At 46.0% G+C, this 27,799-nt stretch overlaps 2 protein-coding genes and 1 long non-coding RNA gene across 3 annotated transcripts in view; 1 reads left to right on the top strand and 2 right to left on the bottom strand.

Moving 5' to 3' along the window:
- LOC138114605 (uncharacterized) overlaps window positions 1-13,291 on the top strand; it is a 33,165-nt gene extending 19,874 nt beyond the window's left edge. Inside the window, exons 2-3 of the long non-coding RNA XR_011152687.1 lie at window positions 5,989-6,105; window positions 10,602-13,291. This is a non-coding gene — a long non-coding RNA (uncharacterized lncRNA). The remainder of the gene's footprint in view (window positions 1-5,988; window positions 6,106-10,601) is intronic.
- A 4,235-nt stretch (window positions 13,292-17,526) lies between these two features.
- Window positions 17,527-19,598, bottom strand: RPL22L1 (ribosomal protein L22 like 1). Its single transcript, XM_069024025.1, has 4 exons — window positions 19,575-19,598; window positions 19,198-19,290; window positions 18,691-18,812; window positions 17,527-17,781 (listed from the first exon to the last, which is right to left on the bottom strand). Exons 1-4 carry the CDS (start codon window positions 19,581-19,583, stop codon window positions 17,637-17,639), a joined length of 369 nt encoding a protein of 122 aa, XP_068880126.1. The 5' UTR covers window positions 19,584-19,598; the 3' UTR covers window positions 17,527-17,636.
- A 3,292-nt stretch (window positions 19,599-22,890) lies between these two features.
- EIF5A2 (eukaryotic translation initiation factor 5A2) lies at window positions 22,891-27,678 on the bottom strand. The gene is made up of 5 exons (XM_069024024.1): window positions 27,565-27,678; window positions 27,117-27,315; window positions 25,625-25,729; window positions 24,034-24,165; window positions 22,891-23,768 (listed from the first exon to the last, which is right to left on the bottom strand). Exons 2-5 carry the CDS (start codon window positions 27,279-27,281, stop codon window positions 23,709-23,711), a joined length of 462 nt encoding a protein of 153 aa, XP_068880125.1. The 5' UTR covers window positions 27,282-27,315; window positions 27,565-27,678; the 3' UTR covers window positions 22,891-23,708.
- Between the last annotated feature and the right edge of the window lie 121 nt (window positions 27,679-27,799).

Below are 27,799 nucleotides of genomic sequence, written 5' to 3'. Positions count from 1 at the left end.
GAGGTATTTTGGCATTTAGTGCTCAAAGAATTTTTAAGAATGATAAAAACGATTGGATAGTTCAGGATGGAGTGATGTAGAGGAAGTGCCTTAAAGGAGTGGAGGGCCTTTTGTGCATTTTGGACCATGGGAGCCGTGCTGGCTGCCAGGAGCATCCTGCAGGTCCCCACTCACAGCAAGGAGAGCAGGCACCGTGTCCTTCCCTGCCCAGAACTCTCAAATTGCTGCCACTTGCAGTTCCTTACTAGAAGAAACAGCATGGGTAAAGCTGAAAAGAAAAAAAAAAGGAAGAAAAAGAAAAATCCAGCATGGTCATTAGGATGAACTGCTTGGAGTTAGATAACCAGAAAGGAGTTGCTAAGCAATGCTCAGGGAAATTGATTTGGAGAGAACGTCATGGTGTGTGATACCTAAGGAGGGAGAGATGTGTGTTTTTAGCAGAAATCATGCTCAGCTACCATGGCACAGCAAGCTGGGCACCAGGGCCATTACAGAGAGGAAATGCAGCATTTTGCTCTATGGAATATTACTTTTATTATTTACTCCTTTATTGTTACTTGATGCGTTCTGGAACTTTCAGGGTCTGAATTTGCAGAGGAGCTCATAATTGAGAATGCATCCTCACCCTTCTGTCTTGAGACCTACACAAATGTATTTACTCCTTAGTTAAACAGATTTCCATAATTTTGAAAAGCCTGTCAAAACCATTTAGCTATGAAAAATCACTGATCGTTTCAGGTATCTTCAGAAGGAGAGTATATTTGTGGAACTAATTAGCTCCTGTCAACACATAATGTGTGCCTTTACTTTCTCTGGTGTGGAAAACCACTCAACCCCAGCCCTGAGAGATGCTGGGCAGCATCAGGGCACTAGGGGCTCTGAGGAGGATGAGATCTCTGCTGTGCAGTTCAAGGTTCCCTGGCATGGAAACTATTTAAGGATTTTGGCGTTCAGTACAGACCAAGCTGCAAAACAGTTAATCAGCAATAGCCTCCTCGGTAAAATCGAAGCTCCTTTTTCTCCTGGCATTTATTCACGGTATCTATTTACAACCCCTTGTCTCTTACCCCGGCTCTGAGCCGTAGCTAATGACTCAGTGCTGTGATATCACGGTGCTTGGCTGTTCTCCTCCCGCCATCCGCCGCGTGTCTGCAGCCCGTCCTTGGTGCCTTTTCCTGAGATAAGCCCTGCCTGGAGCGGCACAAAGCGCGGACTCCCCGCAGCCCCGCTGCTCTGGGAAAGCCAGCCTGCCCCACGCCACCTCGCATCCAACAATCGGCAACATCAGTTTGGATGGCCCCAAACAGCAGCTCCCCCGTGTGAGACCCTCCCTCCCCGTCAGCACATTTCCCAGGGAACAAAGGCGGTGTATCCGCGTTATCTCCAGGCTGGAATCGCCTCTCCCAGGCACAGCCCCTGGCTCGAACAGAAATGTTTCTGGTTTAGGCATGGGGGACAGCAAGCACTGTGGGGAGTGTCCTTGTTGATAAGGGATGTGTTGAGCTAAGCAAGCCTGGTGTTTTCATGGGCCAGCTCCGACACTGAGGGGGTGAAGGTGGCTCTGCCAAGCTCGTGCTTAACCAGACCTGGATGACCCCAGACTGGGGCTGATCCATGGTAGCTCATTAAAGGATGATCCAGGTGTGTGAGGAGGGATTTACCATCAGTGAAAGTGCCGTGGTCAAACATCAGTGGCATGTGGGAATGGGACATGCCCTGAAACCCTGGCACTCTAGATTTGGGGTGGCTAAAGTGGAAAAGGTTTGGGACAGCTGTAGAGAAACCTGGTCATACCATGTTTACTGTGTGGAGAAGCTGGTGGGCTTATCTGGTGGGACCTGATTTTAGAGGGGAGTTCATGGTGGTGGTAAGGAGGGAGTGCCCAGGGAGACCCCAGGTCCTTAAGGACACCCAAAGGGTTGCTAGGACCAAACCAGGAGCTGGTTGTTAGGACTTTTTAGGAGCAAACCACCTCAGAAAGAGGCAGAGTGAGCTCCAAACCTTTGGAGCTGGATTTTCCCATCCCATGTTGCACCCTTGCCTTCTGCAGTGTCCCCCTGTGAGGCAGTGATGTTGGGTGCCCACGAGCTGGTGGCACAGCAGAGCCTGGCACTCGGCACTTTGTCAGAGCACAGACTTCAGGCCTAGCCTGGCGTGATTTTGCTTTTATTATTTGCTATAAAACAGCAGCGATCTGGGTCAGGACAGGGCCCCTCCTGCTGAGCTGTGAATACCCTGTGCTGATCAGTTAATCTCTGTCTGCTTTGCTTTTTGCTGGGTGTAACAGCCTTGTGAGGGCTTTGGGAGAATTAATGGCCATAAACAGCTTTGATGAGCGCTACAATTAAAGACAAATTGCAAGTTCAAGGAATTGCAACCGACCAGCTTGGGAATGTATTGCAGGTTGGTGGTGGTTGTCCCTCAGATGCTGGAGAGCAAAGGGAGATGTGTCTGTCAATGCCTCAGGCAGGATTCAGACCTCTGGGAGAGGTTGTCCCCTCTGTGCTGGGAGGGGACAGTGTCATGCCCACAGCACTATAGCAGAAAGGGTGTTGCTCAAAACCACCCTCCACCTGACAACTTTGCTTATTTTTAGCTTTCTATGAATTTTCTCTGGTCAGAAGATCACAGGTCACCAGCACTGCTTGCTTTCAAGACAGTGAGAGCAAGAAAATACTAATGAACTCCTCATTCCCCAAGTATTTTCTTCTATTTTGGGCAGTTAAATAAAAATCAGACTGCAATTAGCCAGCCCAGTCTTTCTCATACCCTGACCCTGGGTTTAGACAAGGGCCACAGTGCTGTCTCATTAAAGTTTCACAGAGACATTTCTTTTCATAAGAAAGTTTGAAAAAATACTAGTTTATTAAACAAATGTATTTTTACACTGACCTTCCTGCAATTTGCATTCAGGCCATCCTATAAAATGCCAGTAGGTGCTTAATGGCAATTACAAAGAAATCATAAACTTAGAGGAGCCAGGGATATTGGCCATCTCCTCCCCAAGACTGTTGGTCTGCAGTGTGTGTATTTGCATTGGATTGTGGTTGGGTATTTGCTGCCCTGTATAAAGGGTGGAATGAAATTCGGGTAAGTTCTCCTGTCTGCCCCTCCCCCCCATCCCCATATTTTAGACTAACTGGAGGCAAGAACTGATGTTTTTATGAAGATTTCGTTAATGGGGTGAAACTCCTCATTTCCATCCTGAATAATTTATGGCCAGATCATTCCCACTAGTTCTAACTAGGGTTGTTAGCCTAATTATTTTCTTTTCCTGCTGATATTCCTTATTTACTTATAAACAGCAGTTGTATCCCCTCTCAACCTGTTTTGTTTGTTTGTTGGGGTTTTTTTAGCTAAATAAGCCAAAATTCTCTAATCTCATAAAGTTGTGCTCTCTTATTTCAGGTAATAAAATTATTAAATCCATAAATGAAGACCCAGCCCGGGTCCTGATCACCTGTCCCACTTAATCTTTGCCCAGCAGGTGAAATGCTGCTGTGTGGGGCTGTTGAGCAAACCTCCACTGATTTGAACATGATCGCCATTTCCCCTGCCAAATGTGTTTGTAAAGTCATACGGAGGAGCTTGACAAATAAACTGATTTTTAAGTGGGGGTTATTTATGTGCAGCCACAGAAAAGAAGGTTTGACTGTTTGATTGAGGAAGTGGTCTAGTGGAAGGTGTTCCTGCTCATGACAGGGGGTTGGAATGAGATGGTCTTTAAGGTCCCTTCCGACCCAAATCATCCTAAGGTCTGTGGTTATCTGCAGAGCAGTTGCAGAGAAGAGCTGTCTGCATTGCTGATGTCCAAGTCTGACATTCAAAGGTTAGAGGTCTTTCAGGTGGCATTTCTGCTTAATTGTCACTGATGAAACTAATTTACAGCAAATTGTATGAAATTTGAGTGAATTTTCTGAGAGCTACTTTCACAGAAGGCAATTCCACCTGAAAAAGTAAGGTTTTTCCTTGGCTGCCTCATCAAACCCCTTTACTAAACCTTTTTAGCTGTGTCATGAGATGTCCATGTTGCAAAGTTTAGGGTTTTCACATCTTTTCCTGGGGCTTAGAGCAGAGTGTTGTTGGCATGAGGAGCGAGGCTGTGCACAGGAACCACATCACAACACTTCATCCATCGCTGGATTCCCCTGTTCTCTCTCCTGGAATATCTGTGTTTCACATTTGAAGGCTATAAATGAATCATTTCAGAAAAGAGAATGCAGCTAAAACTCAGGGAGAGCACGTATTTGGCATCCATCTCCACCATGTGAGATCTGTGCCAAATCTGCTGCTCTCTTTTGAGGCACAAGAAAACGTCCCCAGTTTTGTAGCAGCCAGCAGCACCCACTGAGCACTTCAGAAATCTGATCTATTTTCTTCTGGAAATGTGATGGAGCGTTTGAACTACACGACTGGGAATGATTTTGAAAAATGGTGCTAGGCAGCCTTGTTTACTTTCTGAAATCTTTTGAAAACACCAGTTTTAGGAAAACTAAGCGCAATCCTAGCAGAAGGATTAATTCATCTGTTTTCTTAGGGAAAAATAATTACTACGGATCTTTCATAGCTCCCAAGGAGTCGGCAGAGAATTCTTCCCCAGAGCTGTCATCTGTGGCAGCAGATCTGGCTGTGATACTGTAAAATCAATCATCCCTCTTGGCCAGGGCAGCGAGCGGGAGGAGGCACCTCTGCGCTGGCATCTGGAGACTCAGAGCTGCTGCTGAGGCTTTCCTTTTGCTGAATGTGTCAAGAGATGCAGCATCTGCCGTGGTTGGTGGTGATGAATATATATGAGGGAGATGGTTTTAATTTAAAATATTCCAGTTCTTCTTTAGTAGGGAGGCACAGTGCCCCAAAGGGAAGCAAAGCTCAGCGCTGGTGGTGGTCCCTGGAGCCTGGCAGTGGGAGAGGGTGGGTGCACAGGCAGGGTGGGAAATGAAGCATTTTACAGCTAAGTGAAACCACTGGGAAAACGGAACCAGTGGTGGCAAAGGGCAGCAGGGAATGAATCTGGATAAAAGCCTTGCAGGGAAGCTGTGAGCACATGAGGGGGTTGGTGCTGGGGCTTCAGAGAGCTCAGAGACATCCCAGAGGTCCGCAGGGGAGTGAGGATGGTCCCGATGCTGGATCATCCGTGACGGCTGCCGGCAGGGAGGCGCCTGGTGGGACTTTAATAGCTATCAGCACGCTGCTGTAAAGTATTAGTTCTCCTGGGAGGAGAGCCCCAGGCAAGTGGTAGAAATAGGAAGAAAAATAGGAAGAAAAAAGAAAAAGGGGTGGGGAGGCAGCAGAGCTGGGCTGGGTGGCTGAGCATCAGAGTGCTCGGCTCAGCTCTACCTGCTCTGCTCCGGGGCTGGTGGGATGGATTCTCGGCAGGGACTGCCTGTCTTGAGTTGCTTTCCCACTGAACAAGACATTTTTCATTTCACATTTCCACAGGAAAATGTCAGCTCCAGAGAAAAAAAAGAAAAAGTGATTGTTGTTTTTATTGTTATCTGCTGTCAGTTCTTCCTTCAGGCTCTCACTTTTCTCACTGTAAGCTCTCCAGGCAGGGGTTTATTCACCACTTTCAAATGACTGGCATAAAGGTACCATGCCAGCAGAAATAAATATCCATACTGATAGGAGTTAGTATCTTACTTAAGCATTTTCCTTTTGGAATGAAATGAAATGAAAAAACTGGAAAAGCAAAATTCAAGTTGCTTTTGTATTATTTTGAAACCTCTTTTTAATTGGTTGGATTCAAATCTTTGGGGGGGTGGGGAGGAGGAAGCATATTTTTGCTACCAAAACCCTGTAAGCAAGGATTTTTCTCCAGGCATATCTTGTCATGTGAATTTTATCAGCTCTCCAGACAAATGAAAAGCTCAGGTAAGTGACAGTGGAGGTGGGAATGACTCTTTGTTCAAGAAGATCTTGTCTTTAGAGCTTTGAAGATATTTCTGGCTTTGAAGAAGACCTCACCCACTTCTTTTTCCTAATTCTCAGCCTGTGGCTTCTTGCTTGTCGAGAGGTGCTGGACACTGGAGCTGTTTGGCCTCTAAACCTCAAGGAAAATCAGAGTGCCTGCAGCAAGAGGAAAGGGGACTTCAGCTTCTCTTTTAGGTACTTGTAAAACCATTGCGTTCCTCCTCTGAGTTTTTGTTCAAAGCCCTTGAAAATCAATTGTACCATGAGCAGACAAGCTGGCAGCTTGTGCTTTGCCTGGTTCCATGGGTTCTCTGTCCTGTCCCTGCCCAGTGCTCCCATCGTGTCCCCAGTGCCATCAGGGACCTCAGGCAGGAGGTGCTCTTGCCTCTCTCCATTCCCCTGCCTGGTCCCTCACTGTCCTGACATCTGAGCAAATGCAGCACTCTGAGAGCATCACTGCCACGCCAGATTTGGAACAATGCTGGCAAATGGGTTCAAAGCCTGTTAGAAGAGTGGTGGGAGAGGGGCAGGCCAGGCAGGGGAATACACCAGAGGACCTTTGCCTCTGTCAGTGTGGACAGCCACTGTTTTCCCTTCATCTGCAGAGCACAGCACAGCCATTCCCGAGCACAGACTTCCCCTCTCTGAGATCCCCCACTGCATCCCTGTCCCCACTCTGCTCCCCAAGGGCTTGGGGTCACCTTTGTAGTGGGTTTGTTCAATGATTAGCAGGGAATCAGGGGGGTTATTCTGTTTGTGTTGGCATCTGCTGTTTGTGGGGGAAGAAAGGTTTAATTGTGCTGGTGATGGACAGAGGTGATAAGTGCTGACTTCAAACACTGCTCCCACTCTGGTGGTGTGGAGTGACTCCTGCAGGATCCACTGTCATGGTATGGCTGTTTAACTGCAGCTGGATGATGGTGTTGGGAGCCTGCCCATCACATCCACTGGGCTTTCTGGATAACAACCCCACTGCTCTCTGACATGGTGACTGTGAGGGGCCTGAGCCAAAGCTGTGGGCCTGGTCCTCCTGGGCATTTTGGAATCAAAGCATAGCTGGGACCTGACCACAAAGGCAGACCGTACCCCAGCTTTGGGCAGAGCAGAGAGATGTTTAGAGAGGTATAGCCACCTACGTTTAGTGGCTCACACCAGTCTCTGAGCAGACCTTGAAGTAACAGGACTGTTCTTCATTTTCTTGAAAAGCAGATTTTAGCACGATGAGTGATTTCTTGGCAGGATATTGAGTATTGCTGAGGCCATGGAAACCAAACTCTTCCACCAGCATGAAGGCTTTAAAGCTTCTGAATGTCCATCCCACCTCTGCTGCCTGTGTCCATCATTGGTGGATCTTGGTGGTCCCAGTACCTCCAAAACCTTGCTCAGATGTTGCAGTGATGGAGCCCAGCCCAGCTGGGCACACACACCTCCCCACCTGGGGCAATGGCCCCACAAGCTCTGCCAATGTCCCAGCTGTGCCTGGCCTCAAATGGACCTTGGGTGGACCTGAAGGAGCCTGAACAGGTCCCAAGGACTGATGCTGCTCATTGCATCCAAAGCTGTTGAGCATCCCACAGGAGGGTGCTGGGACATGGATAAACCACAGTCACAGCCTGCTTTGCCCAATACTCTTCTTTCAACCTCCCCACTCCTGTCTCTGTGAGCAGCAGAGCCTGTGGCACCTTCTCCTTCACCACTCAACAGCTGCAGATTCACTCTTCACATAGAATCAGAGAATGGTTTGGGTTCAAAGAGACTTTAAATCTCATCCAGGTCCAACATCCTGTCATGGGCACGGACACTTTCCACTGGACCAGGTTACTCCAGGCCACATCCAGCCTGGCCTTGGACACTTCCAGGGATGGGGCAGCCACAGCTTCTCTGGGTAACCCGTGCCAGGGCCTTCCCACTCTCACAGTAAAGAATTTCTTCCCAACATCTAATCTAAATTACTCTCCTCCAGTTTAAAGCCTTTCTGCTTTGTCATCTCTTCACTTAGATTCTGCAAATGGAAATTAAAAAGCCTCTGAAAGAATCTGTAAGTAACTTCTAATGATTCTTCCCAGGACATTTTATAAAATGAAAGACCCCTGTGCTCTGTCTGCAGTTAACCAAGGTCCTTTGGAACCAGGAGAATATTTTAAGAACAACATTACTTTGCAGCAGCTCATAGCTAATGAATTCCCAATTCATATTTCACAATAGGTTTAGAAGAAAAGAAAAATCCATTTTCCTCACAGCTGTAATGCATTTTCCAGTCACTTGTGGAACAGACTGTGCTCAGTCCTGCAGCAGTGTAAAAAAGCACAACTCGAGTTTGGCTACTTTGTGGCCGGGGTCCCTCATCCACTCCATGCTCTAATTGCATTAAAAGTGTGCATTGAAGAGGCTGCCAGAGGCTCCATTTTCATATTACTTTGTTGGGTGCTCTCCCCATTTCTTCTCATTCTGTTTTTGTTAAGTGCCTGCAAAACAAATTACAGCAAATATTCCCTCATCAGGGCAATGCTTCTTAATTCCCAGTGCATTATAGTTTGTACATGTTGATGCATCCATCTAAACTTTGCTGGCGGAGACCTTGAAGGGAGTCATCAGGAAATTTCATCTGTTTGGTGATCAACTTTCACTTATCCTGGTTCCTCTGATTCAGGATCGAAGGAGAGAGGCATGACAGTAAAATCACAGAATCCTAGAGGGGTTTGGGTTGGAAGAGACCTTAAAGACCATCTTGTTCCACCCCCTGCCATGAGCAGAATGACCCCTTAGGAAGGAAGACACCTTCCACCATCCCAGGTTTCTCCAAGCCCTGTCCAACCTGGCCTTGGACACTGCCAGGGATGGGGCAGCCACAGCTTCTCTGGGCACCCTGTTCCAGTGCCTCACCACCCTCACAGGGAAGAATTTCTTTCATGTCTTTCAGTAAATGATGATATTTTGCAAACAAAAGTCTTCAATTACTTCCCATAACAAAGTCAAGGGGGTTTCTTGGTGGATCTTCCATGACTTTAGGGAACTGGAAGCTCCCAGCATGGAGCAGGATGGGATGGTGTTTGCTGGACACGGCTCCTCCTACATGACAATGGATCTGGGTGAGGAATCCTCAGCACCACTTTGGGGTGGGGAGAGACACAAGACTTTGTCCTCGGGTATCTCTGCAAAGCCAGTGAGTGCTGCCCTGGAGGCTGCTGCCCACCAGAGCTGCTTGTTGTCACTGTCATCTGACGCTCTGTTGGTCCTGGGGCTGTGAACAAACAGCAGGGATGCAAAAGCTGAGACTCTCACCAGATGATGAAGCATCTTCTGGCGTCTGTGCTCACCTTTAGGCAGCAGCCAGCACAGAATGGCAGCAGGTCTGTGCTGGAGAGGTGGCAAACAGGGCTGGTGTGACCTGGCTGTGGCTTTTTCAAGGCATTTAGTCTGCCAGACAGGGCAACAAAATCCCCATGCATTGTTCTGGCTGGGTATTTGAGTCTAGCAGATGGCCAGGATGCAGTTGGAGTCAGAACAGCCTCTCTGGGTCACAATTCTTTCCTCCTCTTTGCTGCCAGGAGTCACCTTCAGTCCCATGTCTGCTGGGTCTTTAAAATTTTAGGAAAAATACTCATTTCCAGTCAGTGGGATAAACTCTTAAGGGAAATGGGAGGAAATCTTCCAAGCAAATATTTTACCCAAATCGATGGGTTTCTAAAGAATGATTTTATTTTGGCTAATCAACCAAGAACTAGTCTGGTGACAATTCCCCCCAGCTCTTGTTCCTGGAGATCCACTGTTTGCTCCTGGACTGTGCTAGCATGTGCTTTACCATAACTGTAATGATTTTGGGCAGCTCCTTCAGCAAGTGAGTTGGAGCATCCCATCAGCTTATCCTCCGTGAGCATTTTCCTCATATCTAGACTACAAGCTTCCAACTTCACTTGGGATCTAGCTTTCCCATATCTCATCTCTTCCATATGATTCCATGTTTTTAAAGGCTTGGCACGAGGTAATTGTGGTTCTGCCTGTGTCAGCCAGGGCTGTCACAGCCAATAGACCCACATCCCATGATGTGGATGCTGACTTGCATCCCAGTTCTGCTTCTCACTTGCCTATTCAGTTGCTCTTTTGCATCTGCAATGAATCAAAGTGTGGTCTCGTTAATAATAGGGTCTTGAAGCATTTTAGCTTCAATATTTGGTCTTCAAGGTACTGTAAATAGTACCTAAGTGGTGACATCAATGCACTGCCTTAGAAGTAAGAGCAAAGGAGGAATCTGGAAGTACAAGGGGATGTGGATGTGCATGCCAACATGCTGATTCTTGGAGTTCATTGAGAAAAATACCCAGGGAAATGTAAAATTTGTAAAATTGGTTATGGATAATGAATGCAGCTGCAAAAGTGCATTGTGCACCAGCTGGAATGTTGTGTACCAGCTGGGCAAGCAGCTCTTTTCCATAATCCTGGATTCACCTTAGAACTTTTAATTACTCAACTCAAATTTCCAATTATTTTCAAGACTGTGTGACAGGTTGTAAAAGAATCCTGATTCATGCAATCCAGCCTGGGCCATCAGGCTCTGGCTGCTGCTGCCCACCCAGGCTGGAGCTGGGCTATTTGGGTTGTGTCCTGCCTGCAGTGGGGGGTCCTGGGCAGAACATGGCTACAGCTACTTGGTGCAAAATACAATCTTCTGCCTTGATCTTTCCCCTGTGCAGCTGAGATGGAGTTTGCTGCTGTGTTTTCCATTTTGGAAGCAAGCTCTCCTGTTATCACCCCCTGACATGAGCAATGGATCTGATACGTTGTCACACCCTGGGGAAGTTTTATGAAAAATCAGTGCAGTGTTGCTTAACCTCTACTTCTAAGTCCAGATAAACACTCGTGCAGCGAATTTCAAATCAAAAGAATAAACCACAGAGCTGTCCCAGGTACTGGGTAAATAATGAATGAACAGTCCTTGGTGCCTCGTGTGGATTGCCCGCTGCAGCTCTCCAAGTGCATTGCTTTGGTATTATTCCCTCCAGCACTTCGGCAAGAGCTCACAGAGTGTTTGTGACCAGCTCACCACCACCTTGCTCCATTTGCAGCCCAGGCCAGGGTGGATAGGATGTTGCAGAAGCCCTCAGGTTTCAGCAAGGTATCAAAAATGGGCAAACTGGGAAGGAGCTTGGTTGTACCCCATGTTCACTCATCCCTCTGTCAGTCCAATCCTGGCCTAACATCAGCACTGATTCTGACTCATATTTTCCCTCATATCTTTGAGTAACTGTGCTGAATGTAGCCACCCTGGAAGACTCATTTTTTGAGCTCGTATCTCTAAGGTCTATTTGTAAAACTATCTTGGAAGGGCTGGCACAGGAGTACCATTTGTTTTAAAGGGAGTTGGGCATCCCAGCTCCTTCTGGGGCCTAGCAAAGCTGAGGACAGCACACATGCACATAATCATAACGCTTTTTACTTGGCTGTGTGCAATACAAAAGGCCCAGAGGAATTAGGCAATCAACAGCAGCAGCTTCTTGACCTGCAAGCAAAAACCTCCCCAGAGGTTTTGTGTACAGCAGAACAATGTCCTTTCTGCACTGGGTCCAGCAATTCCACCCTGGCAAAGAGCATCGGAGCTGGGGCAGGGAGATGCCCCTGCCAAGGGCACTGACAGACACAATCCCCAAAATATACTGGAACAAAAGCCCAGGGTTTTGCCTGGCTTCTGGTTTCATGGGCTTTGATTTTTTTTTGGTTACTGGGCTGATGTGGGAAACAGGCTCCCTGCTAAGGGTGAGCAGGAAAGCTGCAGCTTTACGTCACAATCTCTGCAGCTCGTTCTCCCAACAGATAATTCTGCACCTGCAAAAACATTGGTCGCTTTGTGCCTCTTTATTGTGTTTGAGGGGAGAGGAAAAGAACCCTCCTGAGCTTTCCAGGGTGGGTTTGAAGGTCAGAAGTCACTGAGAATAAGCAGATTTCCTCTGCCTGCTAGCCTCCAAGGGCCATCCAGCTCATCCCAGTCCCTGGTACTCAGGATTGACACCAAATACTCAGTTACACTTCTATTACTGCTGTGTGTAATTATGGAGATATCCTGATGGAGTTTGGAACTCAAGTACTCAGTGCAAGCTCAGATGTGGGGCAGCACTGTCAGCACCTGCTGCTGTGATCCCTGTCCTCTTAAAGGCACTTTCTCTGGGAACATACATATTTATAGATAGATGGACAATTTATCCTGCTTTGGGCTTCAGGCTTCTCACCCCAGTCCAGCTGCCCCTTTCTTCCCACCCACAGGCTCTGCAAATTATTCCTGCCAGCCCCACACTGTGCCCCATTGCAGCTGAGGGCCGTGGGGAGGGTCTTTACCCCCGGGGGTCTCAGCATGGCAGGTTGTGGCAGGAGGAAGAACCCTGAAGCAGCTGCTGGGGGAGAAGCACAGAGGCTTTACAGCTCCCAGCCTGTTGTGTCAGCAAAACTACCCTTATCTCAGGACCCTTATCTGCCAACAGTGCAAATAATTTCTAAATGAGCTGGAAGGAGGAAGACTGATGAATGCAGTTTTGCTGGAAAATGTTATCAGGTTGGGAACAGGGATGGCTGAACACTCCTTTATCTGTCCTGGACAAGAAGTGGGGGATAACAGGGTCTCCCCAGCCTGACTCAGTGACAGCACTGCTCCCAGAAGCATTTTACTCTTCTATATCAAACTGAAGAGTTTTAGCTATTTGCTTTCAATTCTGCTGTTTGTGCACCTTGCTGTTTATTATTCAGTGCCTTCTGTCCTCTCCCTGTGCCAGAGATTAAGAAGATGCTGATGCTGTTGTTGGCTTTGGCTCCTGGAGGCTGGGCTGAGAGCATCCTGTTGGTGTGCAGGGAACATCAGTGTGGTGATGGAGCCACTGTGTGGGCACTGGGCCACTGAAAAAAAATCCTGTTGTCCCATGTTCCCATTTAAAATCCTTACTAAACCTCCAACCTGACAACAAAAACCGTCTAACAAACGTGAGGCTTAAATCATGCTTTAATGCTTGCTGGAATGGGGTGTTTGAACTGCCTTGACATGTTAAATCATTTAATTAAAAAAAAAAAAAGAGATAGTAATCTATTAAAGCATTTCTCTCTCAGTTTCTCATTTAAATCCAGAATGGAAGGACAGCAATGGAAAATCTTTCCTGGCTGGTGGCTCTTTAGTGTTTTATGAGTTTATTAATGCCCAGACCAAAGGGATTCAGGTACAAAAAACTGCTCAGGGCAGTTTCCAGGTTCAGAGTGGTCACAGAAACCCTCCTTGGAAACAATCCCTCCATGAGAACTTCATGGGATCCAGCTGGATCCAATTTGGGGCATGTTGTAGCCACTGTCCCAGTTATTGCAGGCCACTCCTCCCACCCAGCATTGCTCCAGCATGAGTTGGGGCTCAAATAGCAGCCAGAGAGCTGAGGCAAGCCTAAAAGGGGCTTCATGCCAGCAGCCTGCCCAAAATGCACACCCCACAGGAATTTACTTATTCCTGTGTCCGCAGGACAGTGGGGCGGCAGTAGGAGGCAGCAGGATGGGCCGAGTGGATTTAGTTGCTGCAATAGGATGGTGCTGACAGGAGTCTCTGCCAAGCCCCACCAGGACACCTGGGGCAGCCCCAGAGCCCTCTGAATACATGATGATAAATAAAATAGATGCCTATGTAGAGTGTATGCAAATATTATACTCATACGCATACAAAATGAGGAGGTAACTTGATCCCTTCTGATCTGCCCAATAAGAAGCCTTTGCTTTGTTTTTGCCTGTAAAAAGAAACAACAATTGTTCCTATTTTTTGTCTATATTTGGTGTAATCAGATCCCTCCATCACTGAAGCTCATTTCCTGCTGCTGGGTACCTCCAAGCTATTATTGAGTATTTATTTTTCGATGGGCCTCTCTGTTTCTAATTACTTTGTGCTGATGTTATGTGACAATGTTGAGTCTGCACCTCCTTTAATACCTGCCACATGCTGAGCATATTGTAAACAACACATTTTTCAGATATTTCCTGCTATTATTTACCTCTTTATTTCTGATCTTACTGTTTCTGGATATTTAATGAAGCTGCTTTCTGATGGGGTTAGTGGCCGGGAGGGCAAGCAGACAGAAAGCAAACAGGTACATTAGAAGTAACTTAGCTAGTGATGCTTAAAATTGGTGAAACCCTGTGGGGTTTGTTGCTCTTTTTTTAATAGAAGACAGTGAGAGTTTTGCTGCAGCAAAAGTGATAAAAGACTGGCGGTGCAGAAAAATAATATCTCTGTATACTCACACATAAATAGCCTGTGTGGTGCTGCTACTGCTGCTCTGGCAACAGCCATTTGTGCTTAAAATCTGTTTTCTTCTTATTTGACAGACATTGGAATTTTACATGTGTGGGATGTCTCCCATAAACTGATTTTATTTGGAAGACAGCAGCGAAAACATTTTTTTGAGAAATGAAGGGGAAAACCATTGAAAAATGAAAGGGGGAAGAACATACTTGATTTTTTATTTATATATATTTATAAAATATATTTATGTAAGTATCTTGGCTGTATTAAAGCCTTGTAAGAGTTATGGTGCCATTGCCCTTCTGAGCCCTGAGCTGGCAGGTGCTGGCCCTGGCCCATCTGCTGTGCTACCAGTGCAATTTGCAATAATTCTGGTGCTTTGCAATGATTATTCCTCTTCCCAAATTAAACCTCTCTGGCTTGATGGACCAGGGCTCTCAGCTGGGTGAAGGCAAAGCAGTGCTCCTGGAGCACTCACTCCTGCTGGATTTTGTACTTGCCCCTTCTGGAAATCCTAAAGCACCCTGAGCATCATCTGAGACTGGGGTGTTTCTGTGGCTGCTGAACTTGGCAGCAGCTCCTGTCACCTGTTAGGTCTCTGTTCTGTGGGTGCATTATTTTTCCCAACAGCTTCATCCCGTGGCTGACACAGGAGCACATCCCTGCAGGTCTGAGGAGAGCCTGGCCCTCCATCTAGCAGGGCTCTTGTCCAGCACTAAACATGGAAAATTCCAACAGTCAATCCTGTGCGTGATCAAGCTGTTTGGGATCTTTTAACTTTCAAAACAAACATGAACAAAACTGGTTATTTTACAGCAGATTCTGTTGGAAAGAAACAACTGGCAAAGCAGGTTCCTGGCTGAGCTATCCTCTGCCTAAGAGCACAGAAACACTGACCTCTGGCTTTTAAAAAAGCTTGCTTCAACTCTAATCTGGGTAATTTGCATAAATTTACATTTGAACAATAACAGGTTCTGTTTCCTGCTTGCCACCTGCATCACACCTGGCCACTTCAGCTGCAAAAATACATGAAATTATGAAAGAATCACAATTTTTCTGAAGCATTGCCTGGAGCCAGCTTCTCATTTGTACTGGTAGTTTTCTCCATGAACCTTTTAACAATCTAACCATACAAGCTCCACTTAAATTTAAACCTTTTTGTGGTTTCTATGCCTAACACATACAGGGACCATGACCTGATAAAAGTCCTACCTACACAAGAGCTGCAATAGCATCCACAGTCAGAATGGGAAGCTCTGGGTATGGCCAGTGGAGCTTGGGCACCAACATAGGGACAAAACAAAAATGCCTGGCTCGATCTAAAGGAAAATTTTACCAAATTTATTAAGTACTCTAGATCCACAGTTGTTATCAGAATTTTGCTTTTTCAAAGTTTAACAATATTTTCAAGCATTGGGAAAAGAAATTCCTGCCCTCCATCCTCACTGCAGTGAAGCTCAGGGAGCAATACAACCTGCAGGAGCACGTTGGCAGTTTTTTCTCCAAACCCAGCTATGAAATAAATTGCTTTGCTTGCCATCCCAAGGCCTTGTTTTCCTCTGACTGGTGACAATCTTTTATCGAGGCTGTACCACCACACACGTGGCTGCCAGCCTGCTTTGAAAGGAAGGATAACAAGGCAGTGTGATCCCATTAGCTCCGATTTTTGTTCGTGCTTGTTCCATTTAATCAGAACAGGTTTGTTGTGTCAGTGTGGTGTAAAGGAGATATTGTCACATAAAAGCACAGCTCTGAAACACCAGGTGGGGCTCTGTTTTGAAATACAACTGTTAAGTCAGGCCCTTTGCTTAACTTTGTGCAGCAAAGAAAACAGATCAGATCAGTTTTACAAATACTTGCAGCCTTACTGTGAAAAAAGTGGCTTGTTCAAAACAGCATTAACTACTGCCACTGTAAATGCTTTCTAACAGCAAAATCACCCTTAATTGTTGCTTCTACACTGCCTGGTTTTTCTCCAGTGGGAAATCCCAAGGCAGCACTACCCAGTGGCCCAGACTGCAGCAGGACTTTTGCTGTTTATTTCCACTGAAGCATATAAAGTCCAACACATCGTGTCTTGCAGCCAGTTACACACACTGCTCCCTTCCTTTTGCTACCTCTGAAGCAGCAAAATAAAACAACCAGAGGCAGAAATGGCACAAGTAGCTGTTATTCCACTGCTGCTGCTTCTCTTCTCCCTGGGCCAGGAACAGCTGCTTGAGCACACTGGAAAATGACAAATGATACCCAAAAGGCTGTTGACAAAATTAATTTCCCCTTCTGTACTTCTCATTTCGATTTAGGTAGCAAAAGTGGGTATCATTTGACTGTAAAGCATTGTTTTGTGCTTTGTCAAGTCTCTAAATCATCTGTCTCAGAGGTTTGCCAGTAAAAACAATGCCAATATAATAAATTTAAAAAAAAATCATCAGGAGATCAAAAAATTTAGTGGGCACACTTCAGCCCCAACTACCAGACTTATTCAAGCACAAAGTTCAGTATCAGAGTCTAAATGTATCCCTGGTTTATGACATTGAACAAACAGGGCATTACTTATTCCAGAGTTCACCAACACACTGGAACTTGAGTAAGTATTCCAAGTAATCACATGCAGAGGACACTACATGGCACTGAAATGCATCTACATGCAAGTTACTGCAACCTCAGTCTCACAAATACTCTTTCCATAATGAAAACACAAATCTCTCTTGATATTACATGAAGAACTAGTTCATAGTTATGGAATTATTTGTTCCAATGAAGAACTCCCCACTTGTACTAGAGAAATACTTGTTTTAAAGAAATAATCCCAGAAGTCAAATACAAGAACTGTAAAATATATCATAAAAGGAGATCTCACTCCTTCTGTTAAGATGTTCTAGCTGGTTGCTGGCAATCAGGTTTGTCTCCATATCCTTATTTATCCATCTAATATAAACCTTTCAAATCTTTGTTCTCCTGAAGTTTGACTTGTGGTTACACACACAGGAATACCACAACCAACTAGTGAATGATGTAAATCACACAGGAAAAAAATATTTGCAATTTGTAAGCCTATTTTTAAACTAAAATAACTAGAAGTAAACTTGTATTAAGTATTATGCCATTACCTTCACATAAATTCACTGAAGGAGCTGGAACTTTCAGTCACAACAAGCTCTAGAACTATTTATACCAGCATGATTAACAATTGATTAAACTGTCCTACACATGGGCAAAGGGCTCTGTTTTTTCCTACTGGGACTTTCACCAGTGCCAACTGAACAGCTGATTCCTGGCAGTGGAAGGAAAACTGCAAGTCAAACAATTCCCATGCTGTTTTCTAACTAGAATTTAAGAAAAATACTACAAAACCAACCATGCTCTGTCCAACAGGGTACAAAATCTTTATTCACCAATAAGTTAAAAGTGTTTTTATAAATAGATGTTCTAGTCTTTTGTACTCTGCACTGAGCATAAAGCCAAGGTTCAGTTACTCCTCAGACTCGGATCCCTCTTCATCCTGGCTGATCTGGAAGTAGCGCAGCTCGTACGTCTCCTTGTCGGACGCGACAACGCGGAGCCAGTCCCGCAGGTTGTTCTTCTTGAGGTACTTCTTGGTGAGGTATTTCAGGTACCTGAAAAGCAGGAATTTCACATTATTAGTTTCTCACTGAACAAGCATTGCTGCTGTCTGCACTACAGCCAAGACAATGTCTTGAGCAGGGCAATATCACAGTAACTATACCCAGCAATGGGAAGTTTTCACAGGGAACAGGCAATAAAAGCGTATTTTCACTACAAATATGTAAGAATTTATTATCTGTTGCTTTTTGACTACACAGTAAAATGCCAGCAACTGAAAAGCATTGTTAAGTGGTTCTAAACCTCAGTCTAAGGTAACAGATTCTGGTGCACCTGTACCAGCAACAAAGAGGGGATGCAAGGACGGAGCCGTACCTCTCATCAATGCACTCAGTTCTTGTGTGTCCTAACAAACCAAACAGTTTAAGGCTTCATTTGGTTTAAAGGGTTTGTTTGCAACAACCCACATCATGCACACATTCATTATAATACAACCAATTAAGTAATCAAACAGCCATCCATGACATTAGTTCAGTGTTATTTTAAAGGTCCATCTTCTCCTGATACATTTCTAAGGACCGATATAAAGTACCTCTATTAATATGCTTAGAGTCAACATTAATTAGCAATCAAGCCTTGAGTTTTAAAAAGTGTTTTTAAAACATCTAGTATAATAAATCTGTTTTAATTACATGTTTCACTAATATTTACAAGTGCTATGAAGGTTAGAGCTAAAACCTCTCCAAGTATCAGAAGTGGACTAATTTGAACTCATTTTCCAGGCAAGAGCTGAATATTAATGTGTGTTTTAAGGGACATGGTTTAGTGGTGAATTTGACAGTGCCAGCTTTATAGCTGGACTTGATTGTGAAGATCTTTTCCAAGCTAAATGACTCTGTTTTTATGTTCAACATGCCACAGTTCAAACCCCACAAACACAGCAGAATGACACCCATGCCAACCTTTTAGAGAACTGCTTCTCGGAAGTCACTGTGATCTTGTTCTTCAGACGTTCAATGTGAACAGTGTTGCCCAAGTTTCCAGTTTTCCCATTGACCTTAACCTTCTCCTTTAGGAACTGTTCCTGTTTCAACATTAAAGAAATAGAACACTAGGGAATGGCACCCTAGGTATGAACTAGGGAAGGGACCCTAGTCAGGTAACAACATTAAAAACCACTGTTTACTTATGTCCTGACAGAAACACTTACAGCACAAAAATATTTTACAGCATGCAATTATTAAAAAATCACCCCAGTGCTAAAACAGAATTTAATTTAAAATAGTTCTATTACCGGACAGGTATGAAGCATGCTATAGAACCAAATGGCTTTTTTAAATGACAGTATTTTAAAGAACAGCCGATGATTTAACTCATTTAGAATGCAGTTTGTCAACTGCAACTCAGTTACTGCACTAAGGCTTTTATTATATTATGCGTCACAAGAATGAGCAAAAACCACAACTTACAAAATTCCCGGAATCAAAGATTCCATCTTCCACAGGATGGGTCAGGTCAAGGCAAAACTTCCAGGTTGACTTTTTGGATTTTCTGTCCTTTTGCTAAAACACCAAAGAATTCCCCATCATTAACAAACCACGCCGTAAGGAACTTTTATCCGACGCAGGGGGGGACACACATGGCAGGCAGGGGGAGCGCCATCTCCCGGCCAACTCGGCTCACTGCAGCCGGCTCGGCTCGGCTCAGCCCGGACCGGCCGCCTACCACAAGAAGCCCTCTCGGGGAAAGCCCCGCTCGCACCGGGACAGCCGCCGGCTCCTGACCCGTCCCACGGCTCCCACGGCTCCCACGGCTCCCCCGGCCGCCGCCGCCCTCCCGCTCTCACCGGCGCCATAGCGCTCCGCCACGCGGCTCCGGCAGAAAGGAAGTGAGGTCGGCCACGCCGCGCTTTTATACCCCCGGCCTGTGACGTCACCGCGCAGGCGCGGGGAGCAGCGCGGGGCAGGCCGGGAGGGGCTGGCGCTCCCGGGAAGATGGCGGCCCCGGGAAGGGAATCCCGTGTGGAATTTCCCAGCGTTATTCCCCTGGGACAGGACACGGCCGCACGGGCTCCTCTTCCTCCCACAATCACCCGTCCCCCGCCCCTGGAAGTGGCTGCGAAGTCCCTTGGCAGCCCCACCGCGCTCCCGTCACTGTAACCAGCACCAGCTCCCCACAGCACTGACACCTTTATTATTTCTGGAGCAAAACACACACACACGTACAAATCTTTCCCCTGATCGTTTCCATGGTGTTGAGAACAGTAACAGAGCTTCCCAGACAGACACCGGAGCTGCCGCCGCGCCCGGCTCGCACGGCTCGCAGGGCCGGGGGTGTCGCACGAGCAGCAGAAGCCGTGGTGGCCATCGGTGGCCATCGCTCGCCACTCCCCCGGCATTCCAGGAGCCGCGGCAGCCCGGTTTGCTTACAACGGACAGCACAGGACAAAGGGGTTCCGCGATACAGCAAAGCACAGCAAACGTGTCCCTGGAGTTCACAAACCAAGTCAACTCTCGGCTGCCAAATACTGCAGGGCCACAGTGCAGGTGCTGGAGAGCCTCCGACCACCTCGCGCTGAGCTGCCGATCGCTCCAGGAGCCACACCTTCAGCAACATGGCCAGCGGATACTCGAAATATCGTGAACAAGGTCTCTTTATAGCCTGAAGTTTAGTTGTACTGTAACAAACTACATTCTAATTACTCAATCAGAAAAAAAAAAAAAAAAAGTGGGATTTATTGAATTTTGAATTCTGTGAGACTGACCTGCAGTAACCGTAAGAGTTAGAACTGTCAACAAACTTGACTTCTTAACAGATTATGTAAAGTTATCTGTATTGTGAAACTACAGACCGTGCACCGTTTCTGGGTACACTTTGGATTAGAAAAACCTGCAAGAGAAACAATGAACTTCAGCTTAAAAAAAAACAGCCCTGAGAACATGGCTCAACCAGCAAGAGCCCAGTTGAAAAACCACCATTACAAGCAAAAATTAGAAGGATCTATTGAATTCTCAAAGTATTATTTGCCAACATTTGAGGCAGGAAACACTGCAGTCTTTCCAACTGTGTGAAGTTGTTAAGAGAAACTCAATGAACAGGAGCCATAAAAAACCGCATTATTTGTGTGGAGTGGAAATACTGTGCACTAGCTCCCTGTGTTCACAGGCTTTACTCTAAGCAATTGCCATCATCTGTAAGAAGTTTATGGTTTTGACACAATTTAAGTGTTAAGACAGTAATACAGAACAAATACACCGGTAAGATTTGTTTTAAAGTAAAGCTATGAAAGGAGAACTTCCCTAAGCACTTGGTTATGGATATTAAAAATACACATCTCTATGGACTACTGATCACAAACAAAGTTTGTTGCAACGATTCTGACAGGAAACTGAAGCATCTTGCTTTGGAAAAAAAAGCCTCAAATACATGTTCTAATTTAGAAGCAACTTTTAACCTTACTGAAACTTGGAGATTATGCTTTAAGACATGCTTATGTATTACCTATGGGAAACTTCATGCATGATGCTCTGCACTTCCATGGTGCCTGAAGTGCTTCACGAAGACAACTAAGTATATAAGAACAAACCTATAATGAAGTACTTAATCATTTAAATCTTGCAGAACTGAAGGTTGCAGCAGAAGGACGTGTGGAAGTCCCGAGGAGGGCTCTTCCAGCAAGCTGGAGGTCATAGAACCTCTATCTTTAAATTGCTGTAGTACCTGAAAACTCTAGTCAGGCCAGGACCCCGCTTGTAGGAACAGGGCTTACACCAGCCCTGGTCCCAGAGAGCTTAGTCCAAGTAACTGCTCAGATTGTGGGCCAGTGGCACCAAGTACCTGTCTTCCAACAAGGTTTTAGAGGACAGACAGGCACCTGATAATAGACTAAAGCACTACCAGAGCGAGGACAAATTCAAGTCTTGTAGTTTTCAAGCATATTGGAAGTATTTGTAATATGGTGATAGAACTTGCATTAGTCTGACTTCCCATGTGACACCACACAGCTCAGCTTGCTGTCAGCACCATCAGCAATCATTTCAGTCACCTCCAAAGCCAACAAAGCCTGACTTCCAGGTACCAGCTCGATGGAGAGGCAGAAAGGAGCATAGTACAGACTAGCCTGAACTATTCCTCATCCGCTTCAGAACGATTCTGGAAACCTTTCAATCTACAGCTTCTTTTAAAAGCAGTTTTGCCATTTCCATCAAGGTGCTTTTTATAGAATTCACCTGCAACATGTTTTGTGCTAGGCAAGAGCATGTGGCAGGTCCTACCTCTGCCAGGTGTCCCAGGTAGCTGTGCTTTATTAACAGAGTGTATTTATTGCTGTCTTTACCTTCACTGGTACTCCTCTCCCTGGCACGGGAAGTCTGTGGACAATGAGTGCTTTTGCCACCTGCATTGCACCTCCAAGGTTTGCTAAGCCCTGCCCCAGTGTGGCCAAGGACAGCTCAGGACAGTTGCCACGAGCCCTTCGGGGACTAGAGAGTACAAACTATGAAGCTGAAAACATTTTAAGCAGTTAAGAGCAGCATGAAGTCCGCCTCTGGCTGCCAGTAGTGTGAATTGTGCGTGCTGTCCGGGGCAGCTTCCGTGTCATCCTCCATCAGCCACTGAGCATTAAGGCAAGTTCAGGAAACAATTTATCAACTGTGAAGAGAGGTCTGAGCCATGGACTAAGGAAGTTTCCCCACTCATGAAAACTCACCAAGTCTTAGAATTCAAGTTGAACGCCTTAAACAGGAGCAGGCTAATTATCCTTCCATAACTATTGCTGTGAAGCCTTGTTAAGGTACTAAATAGTTAGAGGCATGCATGCGTGTTGCTATGACTCAGAACTCCCCAGGATAGGAGCCAGCTTCCCTAACTAGGTAGCAAGTTAGTTACTTTTATAGTGAAGCCATGGTTGTTCGGTATCATCTGTCAAGTTTATGTTTTGAAAATACAATAGTTTTTTTTTTTAAAAAAAAAAGAATCACATGCATTTAGTTTAGGCTCAATGCTACAGTTTGTCCCACTTTCTGAAAAACGTGTGGTCCCTGTGCTACAAAAATATGGTCTGAACCTGAAGGTTAAAACCTAAAGCTGGAAGCACTGCAACAGATTCCCATGGAGTTTGTCACCCTTTTATAGTTTAAGATAAATATAATAAAGGAAAGCAATTGAACTGCATTTTTCTATTTTATTTTTCAAGTCTGACAAAGGCCTCGAGTGAAAGTCTATAGCTTTAACATCCATTCTCACCTTTGTGTCCCCTTGACCTATCTATGTCTTATCTACTCAATATTCCAACGGCCTGCCTAAACCACAGGTAGGCTTTTTTTTAAACCATTTTATCATTACAATAAGCCAACAAGTTGGCAAAGAAGAAAACAGAGGTAATACAGTTTAGTTGCACATGGCCACTGGGGCTTGGTCAAGCCAGCTGGCATTTCTGATCACTTGAGTTTCTTGGTCTAAAAGTTGCGATTGGCACCTACAGTTCTGCAAGAGTCCCAATCCACAAAGTACTTAAGCTTTAAAAAAAGGGAAAAAAAAAAGCTACTTTTATTGTCAGTTCTACCTAAAGATGTCAAGAAAAATACTATTTGTGCTCTAGGTCATTTTATAATCCTAGATACCTACCAGCTTATCTAAAAGCCCCTGAATACTGTATTTTGTCTGTTCATACAGACAAACACTGTTTTGCTCAAGCAAATAAAAATATATCCACTAGTAACACCTGATTGGTTTCTTAGATCCATAGCTGAAACCCACAGGAATGTTAAAATAGTTACAATTAAGGAATTAAAATCTCAGTGATTTTGAAAACTGCCAGTTAGCCTGCAACACTAATCCAGAATCCAGCACTGCTTTTTAACAATTCAAAAAGGAAATGAGGTTGCTTGTGAAGGCCAGAGCTTTGGTGACAATAAGGACCAAATTTATAGATTTGTGGTTTGTCCAGACCTGAGCAGTTGCCCGAGCCTGGCGATCTTCTTTACTTGCAAGGCTTTATGGCTACAGCACATTCTTCATTCATTGCACTTATGACAGATATCTGGAAGAGAAGACACAGAGGTGAGCTCCAGCCCAGGCCACAGAAAGTACTCCTAGAGGTTACAGACTTTCAGATTTTAATATCTATCCCATCTCTTTTGAGTGCTCCAGTACAAATGTCCTTCTGCATCTCCAAGTACCAATCCCCACCCTTCTAACCCACTCTGCACAAAGAGATACAAGAGGTCAATATCAGAATAATACTTTTTCATTGTATCGACAAGTGGGATTAACCAGAACTGTTCTTGTCTGCCCTCCCTACTCACCTGCACATCTTCATTGGCATTGAATTTTCCTTCTATTTCTTTGCCAAGATCCCCTTCTGGCAACTTTAGGTCCTCACGAACTTCACCACTTTCTGTCAGCAGGGAGAGATACCCATCCTGAATGCCTATCAGCTGCAAAGAGAAGTTCATTTTTACAAGTCTAACATCAGCAGTCACCAGCAGGTAGTAGCTTAATGTAAGCAGAAGGCAGTGAACTCTCCCTGTTACAATCATTCTTCAGTACTGTAACAGTTAAGGACCTTATTCAAATCCATTTTTAACAAAGGCTGAGTGGGCTAAGAGTTAGGGCAACTGTAGCAAAGGCATTCTGCTATCAAGAACCAACAGAACCCTGCTGGTTACATCCTTGTAGGTGGGACACTACAAACCCTGTATGCGTGATTTAGGAAATGTACTGCTTCCAGGTCACTGGTTCAGCTTTCTTCATCTGTGAACTAGAAACAGTATATGGAATGGTGCTCACTCAACAACACTGCTTGTATAAAGTGTAAAAAGTACACAACAGTGTAACTATACACTTCTATACCTGCATGTCTACAGTGAGATACAATCATTTACATTAAACTAATTAATAAATTAGGGAACATCCACCAAGACCTGGGCCATTTTATAATGCTGTTTTCAGCCTAAACAAAAGCCTGAGCTAAGAGGAATGGCTATTTTGACAAAGCAGGTTGGAAAATTTGGGACATGTAACAGTGAATCCGAAAAATCAGAATCCCAGAACAATAGAGAAAGACCACCAAGATAACATTAAGAATTTCTTGGAAGGTCTGAACCCTAAGACAGGCTGGTCACACTTTATTCCAACAGCATCAGCTGTCCTGAAGAGTTGCTAAAACACTGAACTTGGCCTTTGTCAAGCAACTGCAGCTTTCCAGATGATGTGGATGTGTCAGTTCCTGACTAGAACTATTCCCAGTGCAACGAGAAGATAGCAAACAAGTCACAAGTCAACCTGAACTGTGCTTTTAAGAGCTCACTAACTATATCACAGATGGCATTACAGAAGTTGCTCCTTTCATACATGTATTTCAGTGCAGAGTTCAGGAGCTTCAGAACTGTTTAGTATCACCTATAGCCACTTTCCACACAAGGAGCAGAAAAGTTAGAATTGGCATCAGATGCAGTTTAAGACTATTTTGGGGATTCATCTACCATATGTAAGAGTGAAACTATAAATGACAATTTATGTTTAGATTCAAATTTACTTATGTGAAATCTTGATTCTCATTTAACTAATATTAACTTGCAGCAGGGATAACCTCTCTCCATATTCTAAAGCATGCCAGTACCACAAGGAATCCAGAAGTGGCGTTATAACAATAGCTAGAAGAAGCATGGTTATGAATTATGTCTATTACCTGTCATGCCTAAAGACTGCTACTCTAACCTGAGGTTGTTTATACACCAAGGAGCTCTCTCTCCATCAGTGAGTTTCGACAGTTTTAGCAATTCAGTAAATGCTATGTCATATCAAGACAGTACTTTACTGAGAGGCAAATTTGGGGACGAAGAGAGTTTATGTGTGGTACAAAGAGTATAAAGCCTCATATGACTGTTAACTCACCTGGTAATCATTCCTCTTGATATTTGGAACATCCATGTTATGAGTTGATGGGCAAATATCTTCATATTTTTTACCAGTGAAGATATCAATACCAACCAAATGGACCTGTAAGAGCAGAAAAATAACTTCAGTTACTGTTGGTCCTGGAGAAGCAAGACACTACTGCCATCAGTATTGCTGGTTCTACTCACTTTCCTACGAATCATGTGCAATCCCAGATTCTGCCTCAACCCTTCGCTTGTGGTATGAAAACATCCCTCACATCAAGAGGAGGCCTCTCACTCCCTTTTACAGTACACTACAGAAACCCCACAGGAGAGCAAGCCACTGTTATCTTCCACTGCCTTCTGCAGCTTTACAGCAGCAAGCTAAGAGTTCACAGTGGTTAAGAAAATGTTTATTTAAAGACCTAGCTGTTCTGAGAAACAGAACAGTGGAGGTTAAGGGGAAAAGAGGTGGTCATGCACAGCGATCACAGCAGCTCCCACCTCCCTTTATGCCAGCTGCACTGCTCACTGCAGCTAGAGCTTAGATGACCAGTTCAACCAGTTCTTCTCAGGTCCTTTTCTTCTCACAGCTGTTTCTGTATTTAAGAAAATTGGATCTGTCTATTAAAACAAGCCAAGGGGAAGGAGAAGGGGGAATACTAGGAAGAGCTTGGTCGACTCTAGCTTGGACAAATCCCAGATACTCTACTCCCCTACACATATGGCACAAGGTTGTAGAAACTTATAAATCTCCTTAGTCTGCACTTGTAACAGATCTGTCTCCAAACTCTGATATACCCACCCTAAAGTGTGGCTGAATGAATGAATGAAGAGGGATTCCAGCCTTGCTCCAAGCTCTGGACAGCTGCATGAGCCAACTGCTTGGGCAGCAGGGCTGCAGCCCCAGACAGCAGCTAAGAACGTCCCTACTGGGACACAGACACTCCTCTCTCAGTGCTGGAATAAGGAAAGAAGCTGCGAGGCAAAGGCAGCAAAACAGGGCCAGAGCAGGCCCACAGAGTAACGAGTGTCCGCGGAGCTCTGGATTATGTAACACAGCCCGGGCACTCCTGGTCTAACACTGCAACAGTAAAAGTCTGCCGGCACGGGCAGACACAGAAGTGCTCTGGTGGGTATCGACAGCACAAGCCAACCACGCCCTAGTGATTTCATCAGCCCCCCTTCCAGAACTTACTCTACCCCCACTACAGAAACTGGTTTTGTCACTATGAGTGTTAAAGCTTTTTTTTTTTTTTTTTTTTTTTTTTAAAGCGTTAACTAGTTAAAGTTGGGAGAAAAAAACAAACCCCCCCCGTCCTCGATCCTTCCTGCTTTGTATGACTGGAAACCCTTGAGCCAGCTCTGGAATGATGAGACACTGCTGCGAGAAAGGCAAAGGCGGGACGCAGAGCCAAATGAAACGCTACACCCTTCCCTGTCGGCCAGCCGGGAGCCGCAGGAGCGCACACTGCGGGCTGTGCGACAGCCGGGCCGGCAGCGCTCACCTTGGCGTGGCCGTGCTTGCCCGTCTTGGAAGTGGACATCTCCACGATCTTGCAGGGGCGCCCCTTGAGCACCACGAAGCCGTTCTTGCGCAGCGCCGAGCACTGCATGGGGTAGGTGGAGGAGGCGCCGGCATCGCCCGTGGTGAAGTCGAGCTCGTCGGCCATGGCGGTGCGAGGGGGAGGGCTGGCGGCGGAGGGGCTGCGCGAGAACGAGAGAGGGTCTGCTCGGAGCCCCGGCGGCGGGAGGGGGTGGCGGGGAAGGGGAGAGTGGGACAGACACGAAGCCAACCACCCACCGCGGGGAGCGCGGGCCGGACCCCCCCCCCTCCCGCCCCGCACACGTGCGCGGCAGGCGGGTCCCGCCACGTGCCGCGAGCCCCCGGCCTCCCGCCCCCGGGCCTGCCTCGCCCCCCCTCCCTTCCCGTGCCGTCCCCGCGGCCCCCGTTACCTTGCGAGGAGAGTCGGGGGGTGCCGGGGGTCGCGGCGGTGCCGGGGGAGCGGGGCGGGAGCGGCGGGCGCGGCGCACACGCGCCCGACACCACTGCGGCGGCCGGCGGGAAGGGGCGGCGCGGGCAGCGCGCGCACGGCCCAGCCCCGCCCCTCCGCTTCCGCCGCCGCTCATTGGCCCGCGGCAATTCCGCGGGGAGGGGCGGGGCCTGGAGGCCCCTCCCCCGAACCGCGTG

Source organism: Aphelocoma coerulescens, chromosome 9 (assembly GCF_041296385.1).
Source record: "Aphelocoma coerulescens isolate FSJ_1873_10779 chromosome 9, UR_Acoe_1.0, whole genome shotgun sequence".
NCBI lineage: Eukaryota > Metazoa > Chordata > Aves > Passeriformes > Corvidae > Aphelocoma > Aphelocoma coerulescens.
This window is presented reverse-complemented; position numbering and strand designations above follow the sequence as displayed.

Bases quoted from the DNA above. Each gene is read 5' to 3' on its own strand.
- RPL22L1 (XM_069024025.1), bottom strand. The intron at 18,813-19,197 runs GTAAGTTGTGGT...ATGTTGAAACAG, and splicing joins TCTTTGATTCCGGGAATTTT to GAACAGTTCCTAAAGGAGAA. The intron at 17,782-18,690 runs GTTGGCATGGGT...CCTGCTTTTCAG, and splicing joins GAGAAGCAGTTCTCTAAAAG to GTACCTGAAATACCTCACCA.
- EIF5A2 (XM_069024024.1), bottom strand. From the start codon at position 27,281: ATGGCCGACGAGCTCGACTTCACCACGGGCGATGCCGGCGCCTCCTCC. The intron at 25,730-27,116 runs GTGAGCGCTGCC...CTGCTCTTACAG, and splicing joins GCAAGCACGGCCACGCCAAG to GTCCATTTGGTTGGTATTGA. The intron at 23,769-24,033 runs GTGAGTAGGGAG...CTTCTCTTCCAG, and splicing joins ATGCCAATGAAGATGTGCAG to ATATCTGTCATAAGTGCAAT.